Source organism: Drosophila yakuba, chromosome X (genome assembly GCF_016746365.2).
Source record: "Drosophila yakuba strain Tai18E2 chromosome X, Prin_Dyak_Tai18E2_2.1, whole genome shotgun sequence".
Taxonomy (NCBI): Eukaryota; Metazoa; Arthropoda; class Insecta; order Diptera; family Drosophilidae; genus Drosophila; species Drosophila yakuba.
In genome coordinates this window covers 7,602,869-7,630,558 of record NC_052526.2, presented here as the reverse complement: position 1 = coordinate 7,630,558, position 27,690 = coordinate 7,602,869, and the positions used below count along the sequence as shown (strand labels likewise).

At 41.4% G+C, this 27,690-nt stretch overlaps 2 protein-coding genes across 8 annotated transcripts; one reads left to right on the top strand and one right to left on the bottom strand.

The window, feature by feature from the left end:
* The first annotated feature begins 246 nt into the window (after nucleotides 1-246).
* Nucleotides 247-23,497, top strand: LOC6524588 (histone deacetylase 4). Of its 7 annotated transcripts, none has more exons than XM_015190274.3 (14): nucleotides 247-657; nucleotides 3,532-3,595; nucleotides 10,064-10,176; nucleotides 14,912-15,019; nucleotides 15,798-16,088; nucleotides 16,180-16,253; nucleotides 16,536-16,666; nucleotides 17,487-17,633; nucleotides 17,981-18,903; nucleotides 18,971-20,191; nucleotides 20,251-20,370; nucleotides 20,433-20,867; nucleotides 20,942-21,075; nucleotides 21,155-23,497. In XM_015190274.3, the coding sequence occupies exons 2-14, from the start codon at nucleotides 3,562-3,564 to the stop codon at nucleotides 21,207-21,209; spliced, it is 3,786 nt and encodes a 1,261-aa protein (XP_015045760.1). In that variant the 5' UTR covers nucleotides 247-657; nucleotides 3,532-3,561; the 3' UTR covers nucleotides 21,210-23,497. The 7 variants fall into 7 exon arrangements, with proteins under 7 accessions (XP_015045760.1, XP_015045762.1, XP_015045761.1 ...); XM_015190276.2 differs by having other exon boundaries at nucleotides 247-956; nucleotides 15,828-16,088; XM_002100409.3 differs by having other exon boundaries at nucleotides 248-956.
* A 177-nt stretch (nucleotides 23,498-23,674) lies between these two features.
* On the bottom strand, nucleotides 23,675-27,203 carry LOC6524587 (vesicle-fusing ATPase 1). Its single transcript, XM_002100408.3, has 6 exons — nucleotides 26,951-27,203; nucleotides 26,765-26,853; nucleotides 26,472-26,690; nucleotides 24,776-26,404; nucleotides 24,560-24,718; nucleotides 23,675-24,500 (listed from the first exon to the last, which is right to left on the bottom strand). Exons 1-6 carry the CDS (start codon nucleotides 26,957-26,959, stop codon nucleotides 24,368-24,370), a joined length of 2,238 nt encoding a protein of 745 aa, XP_002100444.1. The 5' UTR covers nucleotides 26,960-27,203; the 3' UTR covers nucleotides 23,675-24,367.
* Between the last annotated feature and the right edge of the window lie 487 nt (nucleotides 27,204-27,690).

The window sequence follows — 27,690 nt, the reverse complement described above, 5'->3', positions numbered from 1 at the left end:
AATACGAAATTAGCAGTCAGTGTGACCGGTGAAATGATGGTACCAAGTGATACATAGCTTATACAGTGCACTTTCAATACAATTAATTATATTGGAAATACGACATGATGCTTTTAATTAGGTTTGACAACTGAAAAGAAATCCACCAGCTGCGCTACTGCAATAGTAATCGATTAGTCAAGAACAACATCGATGTTTCTAACTCTTTAAAAACATCGATAGACCGAATAGATATCGATGTGGTTCCATCTCTAATAGTCGTGGAATTCGGAACATAAATTTGTATTTTTTGCGTCGCGTCGTCCCAGAAAGTCCAATACAACAGGAAATCGCGCGTTTTCCAAAGAATAACCCCGAAAAATTCGAAAATAATAATTTTCTTGTTTTTTTTTCTGTTTTCCTGCGGCAAAAATTTAAATTTTTTTCGTAACATCAAAACAACAACAACAAGAAAAGTGCGTGCGCGTGCAGAAGCGAAAAAAAAACGGAATAAATTGTGGGCGAATCAACAAGCAAAAGAGAATGAGCGATGATGAGGAGAAGAGGCAAAAAAAGTAGAGGCAGTTGTCGTAGTACTAGTACCAAAAAGAAACTGCGAAAACTGCTAAAGTGACAAAAACAACAACAACAAGTAACGAAAGAGAAAAGCAAAAGAAGGTAAAAAGCAAAAAGGCGAATAAAAAATAAGCGCAAAAATATACGTCCACAAAAAAGCAGCAGCAGCAACAACAACACAAAAATTAACTTAAAAAAGTCGTGAATTCATCGTTCGGTATATATACGTATATATATATCAACACACACATATAGAGTGAGAGCGAGAGAGAGTGCGTTATTTATTTTATATTTTCGTTAATCATTTTTCGCATTTTGTGAAACAAGTTGGAAAAGCGACAATACAAAATTCAACAGCAACAACAATAGCAGCAGTAAGCAGTTTGCACCACTTGGAAGAGGTATTTATGTTTGTTTGTTTGTCTTTACCCCGTGTATTCTTATTAGCATGCGTGGAGAGGAGGAGGAACAACATATTCTTATTAGATCAGCCAGGCTTCTTTTTCGCCTGTCTTGCTGTTCACTCGATTCGCCGTTATTTATGTAACAAGTGTGTGCGTGCTAAATGAAGTGCTCGCGCTCTCTTCTTCCCCCTCTCTCTCATCTGTTTCTGTTGCTCTCTCGCTCGCTCTTACTCTTTGCATTTGATGATTTGATTTTTTTTCACTTAGTAAAGTTGCTGCAAATGTGGCTGCCGCCCAAAAAAAAAATAAAAAAAAAACAAGAACAACAAAAAGAAAATGAAGCAAAAATAAATAATAAAAGCTCCATCGCAAAGCGCATTGAACTGGTTTATGTTGTGCTCGCTTCTTCTGCTCTTCTCCTTCTTCTTTGCGCTCTACGTCTCCTCTCCTACTTCTTCTCTCTTCTTGGTTATCAACATGATGCCAGAAGAAAAATATAAAACAGTAACAAGAACAACAACAACAACAAAAGCAACGGCCACAGAATGGAATTTGCGGATCTTTTGTTGTTGTTTCGTTTGCTTTGAGCCGAACTTCTCATTCTTCTTCTCGATCTCTCGTCGCCTCCCCTCTTCTCTATTTGTTCTCCTTTTTATTCATTTACCCAACTACAGTGGGCACTCATTAGGCCAAGCTCTTATATTTTAATAATACATTTTTTGACAATTTTAAGTTACATTTTCATTTGAAAATTTCTTAAACAATCTTGTAAACAGAACCATTTTTTATTTAAACATTAGTTTTCTTTATATTTTGAGTGCTGTGGTCGTCTCAGTGGAAAACAAGCATTTCTAGCCCACAATGCATCCCACTGATGACTATAATTAATTTAATATGACCGACCACGTTAAATAGAGGCTGCCAACTTACTGTTCTAGCTACATGCCCGCCCCTCAAATTAATTTGTTTATTCTGTACATTAAATTTAAGGCGGGGGGAAAAGTTTTCTTTTTGATCTTAGTAACAGCAGCAATTTGAATTTACAACTTTTGTAAATTGATTGTGGCTACAAATTAATTTTACCATGTTACCAGTGTGACCTTGCTTGTGTATTTTCTTGCAGTAATATTTCTTGATTAACTTCATTCTATTAAATTCTGGCTACTAATTTACTCTGGTCTGATGTATTGTACCCACGTTATTATATATTGTTTTAATAGGGAAATGCACAAAAGAACCTCAAACCACACAGCTAATTTCTTTATTTTTTTATTGGCTTTTATGATTCATTGTTTGTCTTGATTGAAACTCCCCGCAAGATGACAATGTGCTCATTACATCATATGTTTTTACCTTATACATATGTATGTGTACATATGTATGTACATATAACCAAATGATTCCCACCAATTGAATTGACCGAACTCAATTTGTAAAAACGCTGGCCAGTGTGACCTTGATTTTATTTTTGTTACCGTTGTTTACGAATTTTATGGTAATCCTTCTTCCTTCGATTTCTCAATTGCACGTGTCTTTATGAAATTAATTGCTTGAATTATTAATGAATATAGTCGCATGGTTTTGTACTTAATTGAAACCGATTTAACGGTAATTTATTTACAATGCAATTTCTGCCATTTGGTTTTCTGGTTGCTGGTGGCTTTTGTTCTATTTGCTCGTGTAATTAGTGAACGGAAATTGTTTTGTGCGTCACATATGTACGCATATATGTGTATGTGTGTGTGCGTTGTGTTTGTGAAGGTCAATTTATTTGGTCGACCACGCCCACAAAGAGGCGCACCTAGAAAGAACATTTAATTTATTTCCGATCAGTAAAAATTCCCCTATCAAGTGCTTTCGACTGTAAACAAACCAAAAATAAAAACGAGAAGAGACAAGAGAAACAAACAAGAATTCATTTTATATATATATACATATATATGTATATATGCACATATCATTATCGCAGTTCCGAAAATGACAACAAAAATTTTCCAAAAAATTCTTGCCTTATCAGGCACTTGTTTTTCGGTTTATTTTTCCATGTTTATCTCTTTCTGCGAATTTATTTTGAATGAAATTTTTGTTTTGAGCTCCCTGGCAGAATCATTCATATTGAAAACATATGTATGTATGTATGCACATACGTACATATGCATTTATGTGCAATCTGTTATTTGTGTGTTTGTTTAAGGAAGTGCGGCATTTCCCCATGGGTAAAGATTCTTCACCAAATGACTCAGAATCATAAAGTTGAGATAAAGCGGATCTTTAAGTTTTAAGATTACAACGAACAAGTGGTTTTCATATTGAATTAATACGCTTTTATTCCATAACAGTCTTGAAAAGAAAAATCTCATGTTGTAGATAACATTCGACTTCCAAGAATTTCATGTAAATGTTCTTTTTTTTTATAGTTTGTGATTTTTGAGTATTTGTGATGATGGGGGACTAGATGTTGCTCGGGCTACAAAACTCTTCTACTAAATAATAATGAAGCAAATTTTTGTGAAATTGTTTAAATGAATTTTTTTTGGTATATTGTTTAATTTGTTTTTCTGATTTGTTGCAGGTTCCGCCCTTCCCCAATTCCATATGCAAAATGTCTAGTCCCGACGATAGAATACCAATACACGGTAAGTGGGAATGAAGGACCCTGAAAAATTCAATGCCCTACCCTGCCCCCCCGTTTCATAGTTTAATTGGGTTTTAGTTTAGGGCAGTATCGGGTGGTTATTATACGAAATTATACTCAACATTGTGGGCTGTTCGTAATGTAACCTGCATATAGCTGGTAGCTGTAGCTATAGCTATGGCATTAACAACATTCGGAATACATAACTCAAAATGTACACAGACCACACGCACACATGCTCAAACAAAAGCTTACACAGTACGTGTGGGTGTGTGTTTGTGTGCTAGTGTGTGTTGCCTTCCAAAAATAACTGTAATAAGCACATACACAAAAGCGGGCCAGAACTGCGCTGTCAATGGATGATGCACATTGGTCCGAAGCTGGAAAATAACGGTATTCAAAGCCCGAAGCAAACAGTTGGGAATTACAAGGCCGTGCTCCCCGAATTTTCAAAGCTGGTCACACTAAACGCAGTTGGAAAATAACAGTGACCTAAAGCTGAGAGTTGGCCACATTTAAAACTTCATATTGGATGGGAATTAAAAGGAAGTTGTAAACATAATTGGATAAAAATACAGTGTCAGTGGTTAAAAAACCTTTTAACATGTTACTTCAGCACAACTTTGGCACGTTTTTCCAACACAGAATCAGTTTGGCTTTTCCTATTCACTATTTTATTGATTTAAGCGATTCAGCCAGCGAGAATGTGGGCAAATGTTTTGGCGCCCTATTTAGACCGAGAACAATGGCTCAAACTATTCACCAAATAACCAACTTTCAATTTCAATTGTATATTCTTTCATGTGGCAGATGGTGTATCCAAATATTGAGGAACACACAAAGCACTTTTCACCATCTCAAGAGCAAATTCTTTGCCAGCTGTCAATCAAATCAGTTAAATATTTGCACAGCTTGAACCACTGTGCGTTTGTTGCTCCTCTCGTTCGCCCGAACAGAGGGGGATTCACCGGGGGGCGTGGTGGTGGCTCTGTACAGTGGGATCTACTAACTTTTTGTCCCGGGCAGGCCCGGAACAACAACAAGAACATTGTCCATGGTCGTCAACGTTGCTTTCGTCTCTTTCACGGCAAACAGAACTGAACTGAACTGAATAGATATACATAGATGGCTGGGGAAATTAAGGGGGTGGTTGAGGTGGGTTGCGATTCATTTTCACCAGAGCTGACGGATTTCCCACACGAAAGTAAAGCTGTAACTACAGAAGTTCTTTTGTTGAACACTTTTCTATCGGTGGTTTGTATTTTACTCAAAATCTATCTAATCTTTTATCCAAATCTAAGCTTTTTCTAACAATATCTTGCATTTTGTTGTAATGTTTTTCTCGAATCTTTTATTTGTCCACTGTATATAAGCGTCTTAACAAAAATTAATTGAAATTATTTATTTTTTAACACGACGCCAATCTTAATTCAATAGATAGGCAATAGAGCCAAAAATAGCCAACTGCACAGCACTAATCTTGGCCGTTTTCCTTTTTGGCCATCCATCGAAACCACTGCCAATGCCAAGCACGTGGATGGACTGGAAAATGGGTGGCGAAAGTGGGTGGTGGGCGGTGGGTGGTGTAAAGCGAGAAAGCGGGTGGGCAGTGGGTGGATTGGGTGTTCGGTGTGGTCGGTCTCGGTCTTTGGTTGGTAGGTAGGTCGTGATGGTTTGGAGATGGTTGATGGTTTGGAGCCCCGTAATCTTCGCTTCGTGCTCAGCTCTCTCGCTCCACGATACTGGTGCTCGTTGCTGCTCTCCCCGTCTGTTTGTTTGCAACAACCAAAAAGAAAAACATTCGTTTATCGATTTTCGTCTATTTTTAGACACAAAAGCAACAGCAACAACAGCATTTACTTGCCTTTCAATTGGATGGTGTAAGCGTGAGTGTGTGTGTGTTTACGGGTGTGTGTGTGTGTGTGTATGGGTGTGTGTGTGGACTGTTGACTGACGGCCGGACCCGGAGACCGAGCGAGACCCGTAAAGCCCATGAAACCCGGAGACCCGGGCCGCGTCTTTCCACCTCCCCGCCTCCCCCTCACCATGTTGTTGGAATTTTGCCACGTGCAATCTATGAACGAGTCCGGGGATTCCGGGCATTCTATACGGGGCTCCATAACCATTTTCGAATGCCTCGCCAGGATATGGGTTTAATTGCTGTGGGGAAAAAATTGGGGAGTGAGGCACTTTCCCTGTCGTTTGTCCAAATCCAGCTGTTTGACATCGATATGCCATTAGAAATTCACGAAAATTACATTTCCCATGGAACGGGCGGGAAATGGTTGGGGAAAATCGTTGCATTAATTATTTGGAAGTGTTGCCTTTGCTGCCCTCGTTAATAGAGTGGCTATTATTCTAATCTTATTCAACGCTTATTCAACCGGATATAGACCATGCAAATTTTGCAAGGTCATGGGTCGATTTAAAATTAGCTCACCTTCATTCAAAGAATCGCTGGGGTATTCGTCCTCTGATTAAAGCAAAGTTAAAAAACTTAGGCATATCAGCACTGTAATGGGCATTACTCAAGTTTGTTTAGTTAAGTTTTGGTTAGTTCTTTAGTTTGTCATTAATTATAAAACACATTATTAACTACATTACAAATTAAGGAATATATACAACTGATTAGAAGAATTGTTTATTTCTACTTTATTGGTCATTTAGTTTCAAAAGTGCATTTATGAACTGCTGACTTAGTTAAATTAATTATATATAAGACTATCCAGAATATGATAAATGCACATACGAGTACATATATCTACGCAGTTTTCCTTAATATGTCTACCCAATGTTTTCCCGAATATTTCCTGCGTTTAATGGTGTTTTCCGTATTGTGTTGGCATTCTTTTGATATTAAACATTAGAGGAATAATAATTATTATATATAGAAATTAATTGCCCAGCTTTGCATTTTGCAGCATGTGGGTCAGAAATTGATTGTCTAAGACGCAATAAGTGAAAAGTTTTTACCTTTCTGCTATTGTTACACTTCTTTCTTCGCATTCTCATTCATTGGGGAAACACGCAGCACCTGCAAGAAGGTCATGCCACCCCCCCACTCCACCCCCGCATTCTGCCACAAAAAAAATGTAGTAGTAAAAGGAAAAACCCTCACTAATTTTGTTTTCTCCAGTGCCAGTGGAGCATTTATTGTAATGGCCATTCCAAGAATAAAACTTACTTCGCCGTGTGTACATATGTGTCTCAGTGTGTTTGAGCTGTTATATAAAATCGTTAGGACTTATGTATGTATCGCCCTTGTAGCCCAGTAAACCTACCGTCCAACCAAAACCCCCCACCGGAAAACCTCCCCACGCCACTGTCTTCACTGTGGGGTAATCATATCGAAAGCAGCGTCGCTGCGTTATTTATTCATTTCATTCACCCACAGTACTACAGTATTAGTCGGTGGAAAGGAAAGGAAAGGAAAGTGTAGTGTACCTTGTAGGTTCTGCATTTGGCCACAAATTGGATGAGTCATTGCAGGAAATAGATCTTGCACTACCTCTAACGCAGAAATACACACATATGCAGTTAAATCGTTAGTATTCAAAACATAAACTTTAACTTTTACGAACATATTGCCATAATTCTGTAATCAGTTTCTTTTCAAACAAAATATTCTCCAAGTTTGGTTATTCTATTATATGATATTTGGGTAATAGATAGGAACTTGAAGCCAGTAATCTGAAGGTTTTCAATTTTCATACAGTGAAATAAGGCAAAGTTATAGGCGATGAATTCTAAGCGTAACCTACATACATATGAGTAAAGGTAAACTACCACACAAAAGTTTGATATTGTTATTGCCATTGCTTTTTGACTTTTCAATTTGTCAAGGTAAACCCAAAAAAATTGGGGTGTTTTCATGTTTTTCTGGGGGGTTTTTTTCTACAAGTTTGAGGTGGTGTAGCCTAGAACTTTACGAAACAAAAAAAACCAGGAGAACGTTTTGTCGGCGTTCGCATTTTTTTTTCTTGTTGGCCTGGCCCAAAAGTTTAGCTGTTGTTGTTTCTATTTTTAGAATGCGCGCGCTGGAAATTTACCCACACAATACAAATGCAAAGGCACACACACACACACACGGAAACCTTGCTATCACTCAAAACAAACTTATTGAGGAAGGAAGAAGAGAGCCAGAAAGAGAGAGAGAGAGAGGAGTGGGTGGTGGGGAGAGTGGTGTGTAGCAGGGGGTGGGGTGAATATCAAGCTGCTCTCTCGCTCTCACTCTCTGTTGTTGTCGTATCAATTTCCAATTGAATTTCAGTTTCAATTTCAATGACAGCAGTGCGCCCCCTCCATAAAATGTTATACCTTTTTTTTTTCGTTTTTTTCCCCCTTCTGCCCAACCCCCTGCCCGCACCTTTCAGTTTTGCGGCCACACACATACACGTGCTTTTGTTTTTGTTGTGCCATTTGGTTGCCTGGTTTCTATGTCAACACACAAATTGACCTTGAAGTTGAAAAAACAACAACAAAAAGTGCACAGAAGGTGAGTTTCTGGTTAGTGGGAGGAAGACAGCCAGAATTACAGAGACAGAGAGAGGGAGAGAGAGTAAGAGAGCACTACGCATTTACTTTTATTTAAACGGCATTGCCGAAAAAAGCAAAAACAGCTGATTGCAAACCACTCTGTCCCCATCTCTTTCGCTCCTAAAGCACCTGCACTGCACTTTGGCTTTATCGTTCTATCGTTTATCCTGTAATTTTAACTTGAGTAAGATTTTCATGGTTCCTGTCTTTATAGTCAGCGATAGAGAATCACAAAGTCGTCATCGTTCTTGATGTTTTCTTTCATTTCGCATGAAATTTCAATTTGGGTTTTGTCTTCACGTTTTAATTTCACACGACACTGCACGTACAAATGTACATATATGTGTTTGTATGTAATGTCGGTTCTGTTTTTGTTTTCCTTGTTATTTTATCTTGTTTCACATTTTGCACTTGCTTTTCTGAGCTTTGTGCAATATGCACTGCTGTTATTTCTGTGCCTGTAGTAGCAGTTGCAATATATATGTGTGTGTGTGTGTTGCCACTTCTAAATATACTCCCCAAAGCCATGCACGATTTATAAAGGCGGCTAAAAATAGAACGGCGAAGCAGAGCGGCAAGCAGCGCAGCAAGCAGCGCAGCAGGTCACGGCCTGTTCAGTTAGATATGCACCGGCACACACACTTGTAGAAACGCCCACACAGCAGCGGCCACAACGATAGTGACCAACCTTAAGGCCTGAAAAATTAAGAGCATGGAAAAAAATTACAATTTGTTTGGGAAACGGAATATTTCATTGGGTTACATAAATAAAAGGTATTGCACTAATTAACTCAAACCAAATCCTTATAATTATCATTTGATAATGTGTTATTCAATTGCATTTTTTATTTAATAATGTTAATTTAGTAAGATTTAAGTGTATAGCATACATATGTGTACATTTAAATATTATGCACATGCGTTGCTGTTTTTGGCTTTGCTCTTTGTTATTCTATTTTTAGCATCGTCACATAGCCCAATATTCAATTGGAATCAATTTCTAGACCAAAAAACTCGACTTTGCTGATTAGATCAGCGCCGCACAGAAAAATAGAGAGGGGGAGAGCGAGAGAGAAAAGCAGAGAGAAAACTCATTACTAATTGGACTTTTGGGTTAGTCATCTCTGCATTCTTATTGGCGCGCAATTAGTCCAGTGAAAGAAATATTCCCGCTCTCCCACTTTCTCCTCTCTCCGCTGAAAATATTTATCAATGAAATATTTTCCAACCGATTTTTCGTGATATTCCCAAAGCTTTTTCATCATTTTTCTATGACAGATATTATTATCATATTGCGAAAGAGGGGAAGAAATAAAAGTTATGTTAAGCGTCACGTGCGACAAAATATGAAGAAAAGGCTGATGTAAATGTGTAGAGGAAATCGTTGTAATCGCTGTTAGCATATACTGTACAAGGTTACTAAAAATAGTCGATGCACTGAGAAAAAAGACCACAATCTTGGCTCTAATCAATCAATAAACAATAAAATGTTGTGTAAATTGTAATTCAGTTTGTCTGTTTAATTTTCTTAAAAATGATCAATTTTAATATAAAGTGCATTTTAAAATATGATTAAAATTGTTTGATACATTTTTTGTAAGTGTACACACATACATTTAAGGAACACCAACAATCGAGGTCCAACGCGTTGACTAAATACGTTTTAGATTTATTTTTAAAAGCGTCTGATAAGCGCGGCCTTATCTACATAATCGCTTGCGGAGAGCGAGTCACACCTCCTCCAGATCTAAATATATACATATCTGTACATACATACATACACACGAGGTTTACTAATGTACATTTATACATACATAGAAACGTCTATATGTACATATGTATGTATATAGAATTTATAGCACCTATCTATATCCCTCTCCAAAACGATTCAATTTCGCTCGCTCAGTTGTGTGTTTACATTGTCAATTCGCAGATCTGCCATCAGAAGCCGGAAGCGATGAGCGATTGCTGCACATAACGCCGGCCACTCTGACATTGGACTTCAAGCCCCATCCCGCCGTGGATATCGATCAGCAGATCATGGAGGTGAGTGGTGTACCCCCAAATCGAGGGGTTCCGTGATGAAATAGCCAGCTATGCAGATTGTCTTGTCTGCCATAATATATCACATCATATGAAGAACCAGAATGTTAATTCAATCACTGGAACATAACACAAACTGGTTTCTATTGAAATATTTGCCTATATCATTACGTAGTTTAAAGTATGAATTCAAAAATTAGATCATATGGGTCGTTGTTTCCATGGGAAGATATAGGAAAAGTCAACAAGGAGGGTTATCAATATATTTATAGCCACTTGGGGTTGTATTATCGTCATTATAATCGTCATTAGAACATGTTCATAATATTTGGATGACTAAATAACACAGTTGTGTTGGTTCTTTCATATACGTTCGTAGATTTACAGAAAAATATATCGAATGCAGAAATTCTGTAAAAATATTCCTAAATATTTAAGATACTTTTCTAGGCTTTGACCAATTTGGAGCAATTTTGACCAACTTCTTGTATCGCTGGCCAGCTTTTTTAGTCCAGTTCACTCCAGCTGGCTTTTTCACATTTCCCTTGTTTCTTTCATCTTGTTTTATTTTTGTTGAGCTTTTTTCGCCTTCCGCTTTATTTATACATTATTCGCCTGGCTCTACTCTTTTCTATAAGTGTGTGTCTGTCCGTGTGTTTGTGTGTGTCCGTATGTGTGTGTGTGTGTGAGTGCCCATGCGATGCTGCTCCTCTTGTTGGGAGTCTAAATTTAAACGCGTGTACAACTTAATGATTCTATATTTATTGTTTTCACTACGAAAATATGTATGAGTTTTTGCGCATTTTTTAAATAAAATCGTCTAAAAATAGACAGAAACCGAGTCAAGAGAGCCAGCCGCAGAGAGAAATGTCGGAGAAGTTGGGCCAGTGCAGAGGATATATAGGTATCACTGGCTATAATGCACTATAATGGGATTTGAAATGTTCCAAGAAAATATTATATATTGGTGTACATTGCACATCATGACAATGAATGTGGTTAATTACAAACTAGTATTACAAATATTAAATACAAAATTTGAAACAGAAAAAAATTTAATAGAAACAAAGGGCCTAGAAACAGTTACAAAGTTGTTCAAAAATAGAGATTATATTATATAATTTTATCAAATTAATTTTTGTGCATGTAGGTTCGTAAGTTCGCTAACAGCGGGTGCTCACTGTAGCGCACCAAGTGATTGGCTGCTGCTTTGTGTCTCTCTGAGTTGGGCCCACTGTAGCCGGGCATGATGGCCAGCATGTGCATCAGGCCCACCTGCTCGACCCGCGCTCCCTGCTCCCCTTGCCCCGTCGAGCCCGCCGCTCCACCTGCCACGCCCCTTCGCCCCAACGCCCCTGTTCTTTGTGGGCCGCTTCTTCGTCTTCTTCTTCCTCGTATTTCTGGTACTGCCTGCATTCAATTTATAGTCTCGGGGATTTATTTATGCTACGATTTTTGGCTGCAGTTTGCCTTCTTATTTTTGTCGTAATTTGTGCCTTTTTTTGTTCGTGTTTTTTGTATTATTTTTTTTCTTTTGTTTTGTTTTCGTTTGAAATCTTTATTTTTAGCGTTTGAGAGCATTTTATATGCAGCATTATGTTCAACGTGTTGTGCTTCTTCTTCAGCCTGCCACACCCCGCCGCCCACAGTTTCACTCCATACACGGAAAGAAATCGAAAGTGTAATTGAAAAATATACATTCTACTCGAATGTTTTGAATACTTAGTTTTAATTCGAAATTCTTTAACCAAAATATTAAAATTGTATATTAAAATTATAATATTTAATATCATGCAGTTATAATATTTAAAATAAACCCATTTTTAGCAGTTGCATTGCCACAGAGTTTTTGAACATGACAAATATTTTATTTTCCGTGCGTTTTGCCCATTTTCATCCGATTTGAGAGCTGCCTTGGTTTTTCATCAACGCGTTCGCCGTTTTGTTATTTTCGGTTTTTTCCTTTGAATTTATTTTGGTTCTTTTATAAACTCTGCGGGCTCTATTTTTAACAGGAACACACAAAAACAAAAACACTTGGCTGGTTAGATCACACACACACACACACACAATTGGCAATCAGTGAAAATGTTTTATTGAATTCCTCAGACTATTTTCCTTAAGCATTTTGTGTTCTGTTTTCGTTTTCCGTTTTTCGGTGGCACGAGCAAAATGCAAATTAGCAAAAATTAATGTGGGAGTGGGTGGTAAGGTGGGCGGTGGGTGGTAAGGTGGGTGCTGGGTGGTGGGAGGTCTTTGTGCGAGGGTTGACAAGATCTTAATGAAGATGATCATTGATCTTTGATCTTCGCACACAAATTAGACGAGAATAGTTTTGAATTTTTCGGGGAAAGAGAACGCAAAGATTGGAATTTGTTGGCGATGGGAAGAAAAGATTTATCCTTTATTTCATCCTTTATATGCATGTAATGTTACCAATTGAAAGTTCCTAGCAACAAGAGAAATATCTAGATATCTACATTGTATCTGTATCTCGAAATAATGGCTAACGTGTTTCTGATTTGTATCATTTGCAGCATTAATTATCCACTTACAAATAAGAAAAACAATCTAAGAATAGATCATCAAGTATGTGATCGATTACTAATGCGATTCCAATGAATCTATTTTGCTTTCAATATCCGGAAATTCTTCATTCACACGTGGATGATCATTTAGTAGTGAGTGCATTTGAAGACAATGCATTTTTCCGCTTTAATTTAATTTGTATTTGTGCCTTCGCCTTTTTTTTTTTTGTTTTTTTCGTATTGAATCTTTTTTTATGCCCGCTGCGAACCGCAGTGTTTCTATTTATATGGGCGTGCCTGTGTGTTGTCTTTTGCCCCGCTATAATTATAGCGCAGGTATTTATAATTATAGCATCGGCCATAGCAACTGGCGAATGTTGTGCAAGCGGGCGTCGCTGCAGGGGGTGGTGGGTGCCTCTGGGGGCGGGGAGGGGGAGTAGGGGAGATTGCAGTTTCCTAGGAATCGATGTTGGCATATGGTAAAGATTCCCTCTGCTGTACAGCAAACGAATTGAAGGCCTTTTTTTGGCTGATGTGAAAATTGCCCTTTGGTCCATCGCCCATTTTCTATTTTCAAATTTCTGGCTAGAAGAAAACGTACCTATTTATTTGCCTTTCAAATCGTTTTTTCACTTAAAATTTATATCTACCAATTTAATTTCCAAAATATATTTACCAAACATTAAATGATTTATGTGTTTTGAGGCAAATGAAAACTTTAAAGCTTATCGGTTACCTTTGAGATGATTACCTACTTATGCCATATGAATTGCATTTCGATTTTGTGCAGTGTAAGATGCGATTGTTGATATGTTTGAGTAATGATGTTGTTGACGGTTCTCTATCGCAGAAGCCAAACGCCCATTTGTCTACCCAAGTTTTTGCTCTCTACGCTTCCCCCCTTTCTCCGTTCTCCGTTCTCTGTTGTCCGTTGTCCGTTCTCCATTCTCGGTGCGGCTTACCCCTTTCTTCATCGCTCTTCCGCTTTGTGCTCTTCTGCGCTCTTTCTCTGCCATGCCATCCACATACACAGCAACATTCACATTCACATTCACAGCCATCGTAACAGTTTCGAAATTTGTGTTTATATTTGATTTTTTCGCCAGTTGGGCCAGTCGGCCGAGTGAAACTGAAATGAAAGCGCCTCCCTCATTTCCCAGCGAATGCCGAGGCCAAAGCGAACGCGCGCCAAACACCAAAGAAAAACTACAAAATCAAAATACAAATAAAAATCAGAAAACAAAAAAAAAATAAGGGAAAAACATTCAAGAAAAAATAACCCAAAACAACATTCAACGTTAGAGAGCAAACACGCAGTTTTCGGAAAACCCAAGACAAAAAAAAAAAGTGCCTGGGCAACAAAGTTTATAATCAAATATCGAAAGCAAACAGTCGAAAACTACAAAAAGCAAAGAAATCTATGAAAAAGAAACAAGAAACCAAAGATTATTTATTGAGTGAAGTAAGCTGAAAAGTGAGAACGCCGTCTTTTCTACTTTTCCACCTGAAAAATTCGCAGTTAAACACGGCAGACCAAATAAAAACAAGAGATAAACATCATTTGCTTTATTTATTTATGTATTTTTCGCTTATTTTTGCATGTGTGACTGCGTGGGGGGTGACACACACACACACACACATCGAGTGAAAAGTAGAGAGTGTGCGGTTAAAGGCATATTGCTAAGGTCATGGGAAATATGCAAATATTATGACACATCCACAAGAGCACAAGTTGATCAGGAAGACGGAAAACCAAAATAACCAAACCCAAATCCAAAAATTATATTCAGTATGAAATGTGCAAATTCATCGAACGTTGGTTATCGGTGATCGGCGACTTTTGATCACAATCTATCGTATTTTGTGTTGAGTTTTGTGGGGAAACATGCAAATCTAATGACATATGCAAAAAGCACATGTACTTTTCATGAAAAAGCAATAAGTTCAATAAAACCAAGATAATATTTAATATAATTCTTAAATAAAATCAGTAAAGTGTTCAGCTTAGTGGAAAATATTGTTTAAACTAATTCGTTTTTCTGATTGATTGTTTGTATGTACATACATATGTATGTTAGATTGTGAGGCAAAAGAAGTTCTCGTGCGTCACGTTCCCTTTTCAAATTAGTTGTGTAAATTTCATTCGAACACTCTAATTAAGTGTAAGATCTCTGCTAATACTAATACTATTTGTTGTTCGGCTTTTGCAGTTGAAGAAGAGCCAGGAGCTGCAGAAGCAGCGGCTTATCAACTCGTTTCAGGAGCAATCGAAGCAAATGGAATTGGAGCATAAACTTCAACTGGAGCACAAGTATCAAGTGAGTATTCGATGCAGTTTAGTTTAGCTGTTCTACGAGTCTGTTTCTTGCTGTTGCTGCTAGTTATTTCATTGTTATTATTATTTAAATAATAACATTGATGATGGGGATGATGATGATGATGTGATGATAATGCGAACATGTCTATGGCTGTGTGGGAGCGACAGACAGAAGTACAAAAACAAAAGTGAAAACCAAAAATCAAATAAAAATAAAAATACAAATACAAATAAATAAAAACAGACAACTAAGTAAAAGAGAATTGAAATAAAATGAAATTATATACATACATCCAACATACGTTGTATGTGAAATATACATTATATTATCGTGCCGGAAGTGTCGGAAGCGACTTGTGCGATGACTAAGGCCATCGTTAACACTTTGTAGTCTATACTCTATATTCTATATTCTATATTGTATATTCTATATAGCCATGTCGTACAGGTCTTTAATGTTCCAGAAAGCGTCTATTTTGCCAGCAAGATTTTGAATTAGTCACCATTCCATTTTAAATGAAATACGCATGGATAAATCCGAATTTGGGATAAGTAGTTAGCTTATAATCAATAAAAGCCACAAAAGCTGCATTAGTAAATAGCATGGGCAAAAGATAAGTTAACAGATACATATGTATGTTTATTCACTAGCAACAGCAGCAACAAACAAACGTAGCTCTAATAACTTAACTATTACTTCTCCCCCCCCCCCACGAACATGATAAGAAACAACAAACAAACAAACGATTCTCTCTCTTGAACTTATTGTAATTATTCAGTTTGCGGTGAATTCACATGGCGCTTTCCAGGAATTGCGAAACGAGAGCATGGTGACCGCCGCCGCTGCTGCGGCCGCTGCGGTGGCTCAGGAGCAACATCGCCAGCAGTTGCATCAACATCAGCAGCAGCAGCAGCAGCAGCAACAGCATCAGCAGCAGCAGCAGCAACAGCAACAGCAGCAGCAGCAACATCAGCAGCAGCAACAGCAACAGGCACGCGGCAGGGATGGCATGAAACTCAAGCAGAATTGCAGTGCCAATGCCAGTCCCGAGGTCAAACAGATTCTCAACGTAAGATATGCGATATCCAATGGCTTAAAGCACTGTATCCCAAATCCCAAAAGGAGTCCACCACTGATCTGTATCCCTAATCCTTTGACAGTGCTTCATCTTGAGCAGAAAGTCGCAGGCGGCGGCTTCGAATGGCACAACGACAACGTCGCCCTACAGGAATCGGTGAGTAATATTCCACATTTCAAGCAAATAAGTAGTTGGTTTTTTTTTACATTTACAATCTGAAATAGTTGCAAAATATATACTAAGTACTAAGTACTACTCTGAAATAGTTGCAAAATATATACTAAGTACTAAAATGGTAACTATCGAACGAAATTCCTAAGTAACTGCGCACACAGTGCATAACGTAAATAGAAAAATTCCGCAAAAATGTATTTTCTAATGGATTTTCGCCACAAAAACACAAAAGAGTTTAATAATCGCAACGTACCTCCTTTGCAGCGGCGTGGTGAAGAGCTCCTCGGGCGAATCCCTTCCAGCTGGAACCGTGACCAGTGCGCATCCGTACAAAATACCTCAGCCGCCCCCCTCACTGCTCAAATATGAATCCGATTTTCCGCTGAGGAAGACAGGTGAGTGTAATATTGCATATTCTTATATGGAATACCACCATTGCCAGCAGTTGGGATGAGGAAATTCTTTCTCAATCCCCTGTGCCCCAAATCCAAAACGCAGAATCGCAGTGAATGAAAAGCTCTTGCCGCCTGAGTTTCATATATTAATAAATTGCCTGTAACTTCGACGTATTGTCTAACCGCTCAAAACAGAAAAAGACAGATAAAAATATATATATTTTGTAGGGTCACGTAACTAAATTGCCACAGGATGAATGGTTAAGATAAAGTCCATTGGGTAATTGCTGCCTACTTGGATAAGAGGTTTACTTCGGTTTGAGTTCATCCATGCTGGACAGTTGATCCATTACAAGCCTGGAATAGTTACAAAATATTAAACAGGAAGATTTCCAGTTAAGCAATCAATATATATCCGTTTATAAATAGGGTTGGGTAAATAGAAGCATCTCAAATACGCGTCATTTATACGTCAAGGTTTTCGTTTGTTTTACTACCCAATGAATTGCAGTAAGTGGAAATTTAGTGTATAATTAGAAAAAGCAGTTGAGGATCATAAATTTCCTTCACAATTGACAGCGAAACAGACTTTGTATCATTTCGACTTATAACTTAAGTGATAGATGAATTAACTCGCAGATGAAAATGAGTAGCATGGCTTTTTCACAGTGAAATCCCTCTAATAACTAACTTGCAAGTATGTTTTTGAAAAGCAGAGCGTTTGAGTTCGCTAACCGTGTGTTCTACTTTATGCCTACCAATGCTCTTAACCCCCCAAACTAACTAACCAACACACGTGTGTGAACCGCTCCCACAACAGCATCCGAACCCAACCTGCTGAAGATCCGGCTGAAGCAGAGCGTCATCGAGCGCAAGGCCCGCATCGGAGGACCGGCGGGAGCCCGGCGCCACGAACGACTCCTCCAGGCGGCGCAGCGCAGGCAGCAAAAGAACTCGGTTCTCACAAGTACGTATCACCATCACCATCATCCAGACCCATCATCCAGACCCATCAGTAATCAGTACCTTTGGAATACCGGGCATAAATCAGGCGAAATCCATTTAAATTTCAATTTATAAATAAGCATAATATCCTGTGATTGCTCCTTTGAAATGTTTTTAACTTTTCAATTGATCATTTCAACTTTGAATTATTGTTGTTATCGTTTTAATTGTTGTTTTCGCTGTTGTTCCTAATGCTGTTTGTTCAATTAACCCTTTTTAAGACGCCGCTCAGCTAACTTAACCCATAACTCGCAGTGTTATTGCCACAATCCTTATTAATCTATGTTCAATAATCTCGAATCTCTTTAGACTGCAACAGTACACCGGACTCTGGACCCAATTCGCCGCCCTCGGCAGCCGCGTTGGCGGTGGGCGTGGTCGGCAGCCGTGGATCACCGACGAGTGCGCCCATCCAGGAGGAGAACGAGGAGGGCAGCCAATATCAGCCGGGCCAGAGGAGCAGCATCAACGATTTGCCACTGTTCAGCTCGCCCTCGCTGCCGAATATATCGCTCGGGCGACCGCATTTACCCAACTCGGCGCAGGCGCATGCCCAGGTGAATGCCCAGGTGGCTGCCCAGGCTCAGGCCCAGGCACAGGCACAGGCACAGGCGCATGCCATGTTCGCGGCACTGGCTGCCGCCCAGGGTGGCTGCGGTCAGCCGGGCTACTACAATCCACTGGGCATGGCATTCGTTGGCCGCCAACCGGCGCCGCTGGCCATGATTCCGGCCACGGGGATAGCGCCACAGCAACCATCGCCGGTGGTGCGCAGTGCATCGGCCACCTCGACATCGTCGTCGCAGGCCTCGCTGGTGGGCGATGTGGCGCCACCGCAGGCGCATGCCGCCTCCACCATTCTGCCCTCGTCCTCGTCCTACATGCAGCAATTGGGCAGTGTGGCCGGTTCGGGGGTTAATCTCCATGCCGCCGCCGTCGCTGCAGCGGCAGCAGCAGCAGCCGCCGCCGGTTCACTGCCACCGACCAATAGCCATGGCCATGGACACGGCACCCACGCACATGCCCATGGGCATGGACATGGCCATGGCCTCTATGCGGGCCACCAGCACAATGTGCCCATCACGGACGCCCAGGTGGCGCAGGTGCATCTGCACAAACAGGGCCACCGGCCGCTGGGACGAACGCAGTCGGCACCACTGCCCCTTGGCCATCCGATGCTGACCGGCGCTGTGCAGTTGAATGTGGTCCAAACGCACTACGAGAATAGTGAGGTGGGTTACGCCGTGACCTTTTAGCAAAGATCCTTTCTTAATATCTAAATATATATATTCTTATTAGGCGGAGCGGCAGGCGTACGAGCACCAGGTGGTTAACCAGAAGGTCCGTCAAACCGTCCTTACTCGCAGTGGAGCTGCTGCAGCAGCCGCTGCTGCCGCCGGCGTGAGTGTGGTGCGTGAAGCGCAGCTGAAGGAGGAGGACGACGACTCGGCTGCCGAGGTAATGGACCTTACAGACAAGAAGAAACCGCCGAAAACGGTGCTGACCACGACGATAGCCACCAGTACGTCCCAGAATCTGCCCGAAGCTTTGGCAGCGGCGGCGGCAGCAGCCGCTTACCGTGCGCCGCACACCACGTCCGGTAACTCCCTCTCCGCCTCCGTCACAAAGTCTGGTATTAAGCTGCGGGACCAGGAGTATCTGCAACAGCAACGGGAGCAGCTATTGCTCCTTCAGCAGGAGGAAGAACTGGCCAAGAGCCTGATGCGTCCGCTTTCGCGAACACTGAGCAGTCCGCTGGTGCCGCTGGGGCCACATGGTCTTAGTCAGATACCCGACACAGGACAGCAGCCGGCACCGATAGCCACATCCTCGTCGGCCGATCATATACCGCCCGTGAACCTCTCGCTGCCGCATCGCCAGCACCGCCAGCTAATGAGCACCCTATATGCCAGCCAATTGCGTAACCATCAGCCATCGGCGAGTGGTTCACCGCCGCACAAGGTCACCACCGGTTTGGCCTACGATCCGCTTATGCTGAAGCACTCGTGTATTTGCGGGGACAATGCCCAGCATCCGGAGCACAGTGGCCGATTGCAGAGCGTTTGGGCACGGCTCAATGAAACGGATCTGGTGAAGCGTTGCGATCGCCTGCGCGCTCGCAAGGCGACGCAGGAGGAGCTGCAGAGTGTGCACACAGAGGCGCATGCCATGCTCTTCGGTTCGAATCAGTGTCAGTTGAGCAGGCCCAAGTTGGAGAACACGTTGTCGGCCAGCTTTGTTCGTCTATCGTGCGGCGGTTTGGGCGTGGATCTGGATACCACGTGGAATGAGCATCATACGGCCACCGCTGCACGAATGGCAGCCGGTTGTGTTATCGATTTGGCGCTAAAAACGGCCAAGGGTGACCTGCGGAATGGTTTTGCCGTTGTGCGGCCGCCGGGCCATCATGCGGAGGCCAATCTGGCCATGGGCTTCTGTTTCTTCAATTCGATCGCCATTGCGGCCAAGCTGCTACGTCAGCGGATGCCCGAGGTGCGGCGCATCCTCATTGTCGATTGGGTGAGTTTGATTTACTTATTATAACTAATTGATTGATAACTAAACCACTTATATTGCAGGATGTGCATCACGGCAATGGCACACAGCAAGCATTCTACCAAAGTCCCGACATTCTATATCTTTCCATACATCGACACGATGACGGTAACTTCTTTCCCGGCACAGGTGGACCCACAGAGGTGAGTTTTCGTCTTTTATATGTTGCTCAAGTTGTATCGTATATAATTATTATTGTTTATAGTGCGGCTCCGGTGCTGGTCTCGGCTTTAATGTGAACATCTCATGGTCTGGGGCGCTTAATCCGCCACTGGGCGACGCCGAGTATATCGCTGCATTCCGTACCGTTGTGATGCCCATCGCGCGGAGCTTTAATCCGGACATTGTGCTGGTATCCTCCGGTTTCGATGCGGCCACCGGCCATCCGGCACCGCTGGGTGGCTACCATGTCTCACCGGCCTGCTTTGGGTTCATGACCCGCGAACTACTTCAGTTGGCCAACGGCAAAGTGGTGCTGGCCCTCGAGGGCGGCTACGATCTGGCCGCCATCTGTGATTCCGCCCAGGAGTGTGTGCGGGCGCTGCTCGGCGATCCCGCTGCTCCCATAGCTAAGGCCGAGCTGGAGCGTCCGCCCTGCCAGAATGCCATCAATACGCTCCAGAAGACGATAGCCATTCAGGTGAATATAATATATCTTTGAATCGCCATCTGATCTCCTAGCTAACTGTTACATCTGTTTCGCTTGTGTTTTAGCAAACGCACTGGCCCTGCGTGAGAATGCTGGAGCATACGGTGGGCTTGTCGGCGCTGGAGACGCTCAAGGTGGAGCACGACGAGTCCGAGACGATCAACGCCATGGCTGGCCTCTCGATGCAGTCGATGCACAGGTGGGTTTGGTGGTCATGTTCACGATGTGGATATTTTGAATGAAACCAATGACTAACGAGGTGTATCTGCCTTTTACAGAACTCTATCCCGCGATGATTCCGAGGAGCCGATGGACCAGGATGAAACCAAATAGAAGGCGATGCAGACGTATAATGGGGACAAGGAGGCGGTGGGCGTGGGGAGGATTTGTTGTGGACGTGGTAGTGGGAATGGCAAGAGGGCGTGGCCGCAAGCTGCTCAATGCACATTTAGTTATTTGTTGTAGTTGAATTGATTGTTGTTGCTGTTGTTGTTGTGGCGCTCGCTTGCAATTGTTGTCGTTGTCATTGATCGTCTATAGCCACATCTATCTCTCCCACTCGATCGATTATAGTATCCCCGCCCCCTCCCCCGGAAAAATGAGAAACATCGAAAATATAGGGGAATTTGTCTAAAAGAAGCAGAACAGGGCCTAAAGTTCAAAATGGTGGCTGTGCCTCCAAAAGAATAAATAATTATAATAATTAGAAAAGAACCCTTTCAAAAAAGGGACATTTTATATGAATATATATATGAATAACATATATATATGAATAATATATATATATATATATATATATATATATGTGTAGCATAAGGACAGAATTTAGTTGTAGAAGTCATCGAGATTTTTTTTTTTTTTTGTTTTAAGGTGAGCGCAGAGGTATTGTAACGCACACACAAACACACGCAACTCAATGTATCTTTTTATTATTATTAATTAAGTAAGTGTGTCAAAAGGATATAGAAGCACTAACATACTGATAAATCAGTAAACTACACAGTTAAAGTTTAAAGAGGTCGGGTGCAAGAAGCGTGTGTTTCTTTTTTTTTTTTTTAGTTAAGGTTCAACCTCAAAGTTTCCCAAGTCTAGACCCAACCACGCCCACTTTTCCCGCCACCACATAATAAAAGATCGAGGGGGGGAGAGGATTACATGTTATGTAGAATGCTTTAGTTGATAAAAGATATGAGAAAGCTTAACAACTAAGTTAAGAGTTGAATGAAAAGCGGAAAAACTGAGAAATCTTTTTGTACAATTTATAGTTTAGTGCAAGTTTCAAGTACAACATGCTATTATTTAAAGAATTCTATATACCTATATATATATACATGAATATATATATATATATAAATATATATTGTGCAATAAATGTGAGAAAATGAAAATCGCCACACAAAACAGAAACTAAAACTAAAACGAATAAGAGAAATTTGTTGTTAAATGTTGCCGAGATCTTATATACGTATGTATACCTAATAACTGTTACAATAATAACCCTTTATATATATATATATAAATATATAAATGCACATGTGTATTCACCGCGTGTGTGTGTAACGATAACGATGTTCAACAAATGTCTGAAATGAAGTAAAACTATTATTATATGTAAATAAAACACAAAACAAAGAGAACAATTTTAATAAAAACAAAAAGCAACAGTGAAATACAAAATCCGAAACAAAGGACATTCACGCTCAGACACACACATATATGCATACGTCCTGGGCAGGACCCGAATGGCGTGAATCGGGTAAATTCTGGAATAACCGTTCAACCGCTAACCGTTAACTGTAAAACCGCTGTAACTGTATTTGTACTCGTGTACCTTTAGCTGTCTATAGCCGTCTCTCTCTAACTCGCTACCTAACTGTAAAGGAGCACCTCAAAAACGAAAGCCGAAGGAGCAACAAACAAGGATCAAAACTAAATAGCAGATGAAAAGGATGATGATGATGATGAGAAGCAGGAGAAGTAACATGAAAAAAAAGCACAACGAGAGATGGACCGATTGGCTCCAACTGGATGAAACAATTGTTAACAAATCGAAACAGAAACTAAATAACTATCCTTATTAAAATGAGATCACAAATGTAACTATTAATCTAAGCGAAGAAGATGCCATTGCCAGGAATTTTCCTTTTATATTTCACCTGATTTTCCTTTTCAACACAAAATGGATTTTGAAAAACCATAATTTTGTAACAACTTAATTGCTGTTACTCAGGAAAATTCATAACCTATTGGGTTCTACTTTCTATTTATAATTTGGCAATTGCTAAGGTCATCTTTCATTTCTACACCCATTACCTTTTAATCCTTCCTGGTGATTTTTTCCTACTTAAACACGAATTATTAAGAGGATTATACTAACAAGATGAAATATTATTGTTGCGCACTGCAAAAAAAAAAAAAAAATAAAATAAATAATTGCGTAAGCTGAGAAATAGTAAAATAACGGTTTTAGCAAAATGAAAACGAAATCAAATATTTATATTTTGTTTATTGTTGCACAAAATAAGTCCAAGGAACGAGAAACAAGAAACAAGAAACAATTAAGAGTAATGTTGTGTGTCGCTTTTTCTAAACGAAATAAAACAAAGAAATCGTCAACAGAATTTTCCAAATGTTTTTGCTTTACAGTTTTCAATGCTGGGTTAAAACGGGAAAATGCATACCTCAAAGTAAGTAACTTTGTAAGTTAAAATGGATTTTGAACATTAATAAGAAAAGACGCCCAACTTCGGAAAATAGATTTTTTGAAAATGCAATGGAAAGCCGAAAAGCGAGCCAGCTAAAGTTGGAATTTGAGATCGTTTTATTTTATTTAGGATATATTTATAACATTGGCGATTAACAATATTTGATTTAATAAATATTTAATTAGTTAGTTACCGATAAACAACGTTCACAATGCCCAAAGGCAAAAACTTTGGTGTTTTCTCCAGTTTTTTCGTTCATACGTTTTTTGTTTTTGTACTGAATACACTGAAGCAAAAAGTCCTAAAATTAAAGGTAACGAGAAAGATTATCATGCTTTTAACGAGTTAGTAGCTACGCGTGTTATTTATAAATGTAATTGAGTATCTGTCCATTTAGCTGTTTTATGCCACATATATATGCCATCATCATCTTCAGGTCACGGGTCTCACATATCTGTCTGATTTGATTGAGCTCTGTGGGGGGAACTCAGAAACACAGGAAACTCCTCCGGGATGTGGATTTTTATTTGGGTTTTTGGGACCGAACAAACAACTGCGAAGCCTGGATCATATATATATATATATATAACTGTATATATCTGTCTATATAATATAAGTTTAGCGTTGTATACGTGTACATGGAGTCAACGCTTCAGATTCTGATTCTGATTCTGATTCCGTTTCGGATGCGAATGCGAATGCGGATTCATCGCCATCCTGGCCCATCCTTAGCACTTAGAAGCTAATAATTGAGACTGCATTTGGGCACATCCAGTTTCAGATGCCTCACTGCCGCGCCACCATGTCCAGGCCACCCTCCTCTTCCATCTTGGACAGGAACTTGATGGCCCGCTGTGATTGCTCCGTTTGCCTTGCCATGTCGATCAGACCCAGCAGCTTCTTGATGCCAATAAACACGCTGGACGAGGATGATATAAGGATTAGCCTTATAATCTCTTGGAATCAAATATATCTTACCGTTTGCCGGCCATCTTCTTGCCAATCGCCTGGATCTCGCCCTTGCTGAAGATGTCCGTGTGCTCGAGCACGGCCAGCACGTGATCCGGCTGCGAGAGATTGGGCACATGGAGCACCGAGGTGAAGGCCGTCAGCATCTCCATCTCTTCCAGGACCTCCCTGAAAATGGAATACGGTGATGAGAATGGAAAGGGTAAACCCAAAATTTCAACTCACCTCCTACTCGAAGTGCACAGTATGAGCAGTTTGCGGCCCTTGGGCGGCTGTTTCTTGAGCAGCACCAGCAGTGCCTGTAGCGTCATATTGGAATAGCGCGGTCCAATCGAGCCGTAGTCCAGCAGACGCTCCACATTGTCCACCACAATGCAGCTAAGCGTGGAACGATACGCATCGTCGAAGATCTTACGGATGTGCAGGCACTTGGCCGACTCAGTGTAGCCGACCATGTCCTCCGGCGAGCAGACCTTCACGAACGGGAAGTCCGACATCTTGGCCAGCTGAGCGGCCAGCGCCGTCTTACCGGAGTTGGGGGCACCGGCCACGAGTACGGAGACCAGGCCGCTGGACTCCGGAGCCTTGGCCTGCTGCACATACAGCATGCCGTCCTCGAGGAGATTGCTAACCGGAGTTCCCCAGTTGATGACACCCCGGGCCAGCATATTGTCCAGTATCTCCTGGGCCGTACCGAATGCCGGCTTAATGTCGTTCTCCAGCGAGTGCAGGAAATCATCCCGATTGACCTTCAACTTCTCCATGGCCTCGGGATCCACGGTCACCTTGGCATCGGCCTTGATCAGTCGGTTCATGGCACTCGACTGGGCGGCACGGACCAATCCCTCCAGTTCGGCACCACTGAAATTCTTGGTCAGCGCGGCAATCTCCTTGTTGTCCACATCGTCATTGATCTTGTTGAAGTCGCGCATCCGCTTGGTGTGGATATTGAGGATCTGGACGCGACCCTGCTCGTTGGGCAGGCTGATCTCCATTTGGACTTCGAGGCGACCGGGTCGCAGCAAAGCCTCGTCGATCATGTCCCTGCGATTGGTCATGCCAATAACGAGAATGTTATTCAGCTGATCCACGCCATCGATTTTGGTTAGCAATTGATTGACGACGGTGTCGTGGACACCACTATTGCCGGCCACGGAGCCACGTTGCTTGCAAATGGCATCGATCTCGTCGAAGATGATAATATGTAGTCCACTGTTGGGACCCAGGCGCTTCTCCTCCTCCTCCGCCTCGGCGAACAGCCGCCGGACATTGGCCTCCGATTCGCCCACGTACTTGTCGAGAATCTGCGGACCATTGACGATCTTCGGCTCCCGGGCATTCAGCATGGTGCCAATTTGGCGAGCCATCAGCGTTTTGCCCGTACCCGGTGGACCATAGAGCAGAATGCCCTTGACGTGCTTGCAGCCCAGCTGCTCGACCAGTTCCGGTGGGAAGACACGGGATGCAAAGGCTCGACGGAATATCGAATTGAACTCCTTGTCCAGGCCACCGATGCCCATCTTGCCAAAGTCCCAGTCCGGATTTATAATCGACTGGCGCACCACCTTGCCCTTGCTCTTGCCCTGCAGATTCAGCGAGCTGTTCTCGGCCTTCTCGAACTGCACCACCGTGTTGCCCAGGATGCGACCGAAGCGGACATTACGCATCGCTGGCTCCTTGCCCTCGCCCAAGCTCTTGGGATCGATGGCCTCCAGCGATTTGACGGCCAGCCCAAGAAGTTTCTTGTCCTTGAAATTGAAGACCAGTGACTGGCCGACGGTAAGGGCCATTCCGGCGAACTGCATGATGAACTCCTTGGCCATTTGATCGGAGTCGTAGGGCTCCTGGGAGACACTGAACACAAAATGGTATTACATAATATCCTTGACGCATTCTATACTATGTATGTATATGCACTCACGTCTTCTTCTGCAGAAAGTCCGTCTCGAAGGACACACAGGTGATGACATCCGAGCTGGCATCGAAGCGATAGGGACGCACCTCCAGCTCCTGGTTAATGGACACCATGGCCCACTTACGTTGGACCAGTGAGAAGCCCACATAGCCGCTGGGCACCTCCACCGTCTTCTCCAGCGCAAAGATGAAGTGCTGACCCGGAGCCGGTGATATGTCCGCATACCTGGAATGCAATGGAAGTGAGTTATTTACAGATTACCAGGATACATAACTCCTGGGGCCGGGAGGACCACCTACTTGACTTCATCCGGAAAATCACCCACATTCACGATAGCCCGATTGGTCAGCGAAAGCTCGTCCGTGGGACATTTGGTGGCCTTCAAACGCTATGGAAACCAAAATCGAAAAACACAAATAAACATTTATTAACTAATAATCGTGGTAGGGATGGTAGTCCCTAAAAATATGGATAGTGCAACTCACATAAGCCATTTCTTTAGATTCTTGGCGATTTTTTCAGGGGGTTGTTTACGAGCGTCCCGAAAATCGATAATAATAGTCCAGGAAAACGAGTTTAATGGTCAGAAAACGCAGCTTTTGGGTGCGAATTTAACCTTGGCTATTTGTTCACAGTCTCACTGAATTAGCATAACTCTATTTGTTGTTTATTGCACGAATTGTAAACTAAGTATGCCTTCTGCACTTTCAGATAAGTTGGGCTTTAGAATTCCAATTAATTTAAGCACATGCGCGCCTTAAAGCAGCATAAATCCAGGGATGCACAACTTGTAGGTACATCCAAATAGGATTTAAAACAACATTTTTTCAATATGCGTTTCTTTTACTAAAACAATTGCCCGGTTTAAAAAAAAAAAAATTTCTATGTGTAAATTAAATTAAATTGATTAAATTATTTTAAATTAATTACAAAATAAGCACTGGAATTTGTGCTTCAATTTGATGCCCAAGAGCTCTGGAACATACAACTAGTATATGCTTAAAAATATTAAGAAATTCTGAGCCGGGCTTTTTTTTTTAAGAAATTTAAACAGGTAATTTTCTAAGATTTTCCGCCCAATGGCTCCGATAAATTGCGACCGCAAATATACCAGAAAATCGCGTTCCACAGTAATCGCCTTCGCGATAAAACGCGGCTTAACGATAATACATATGTTGTGTTTATCGAATCTATTGTGCCGGGGAAAAAGTTAAATTTGTACGTG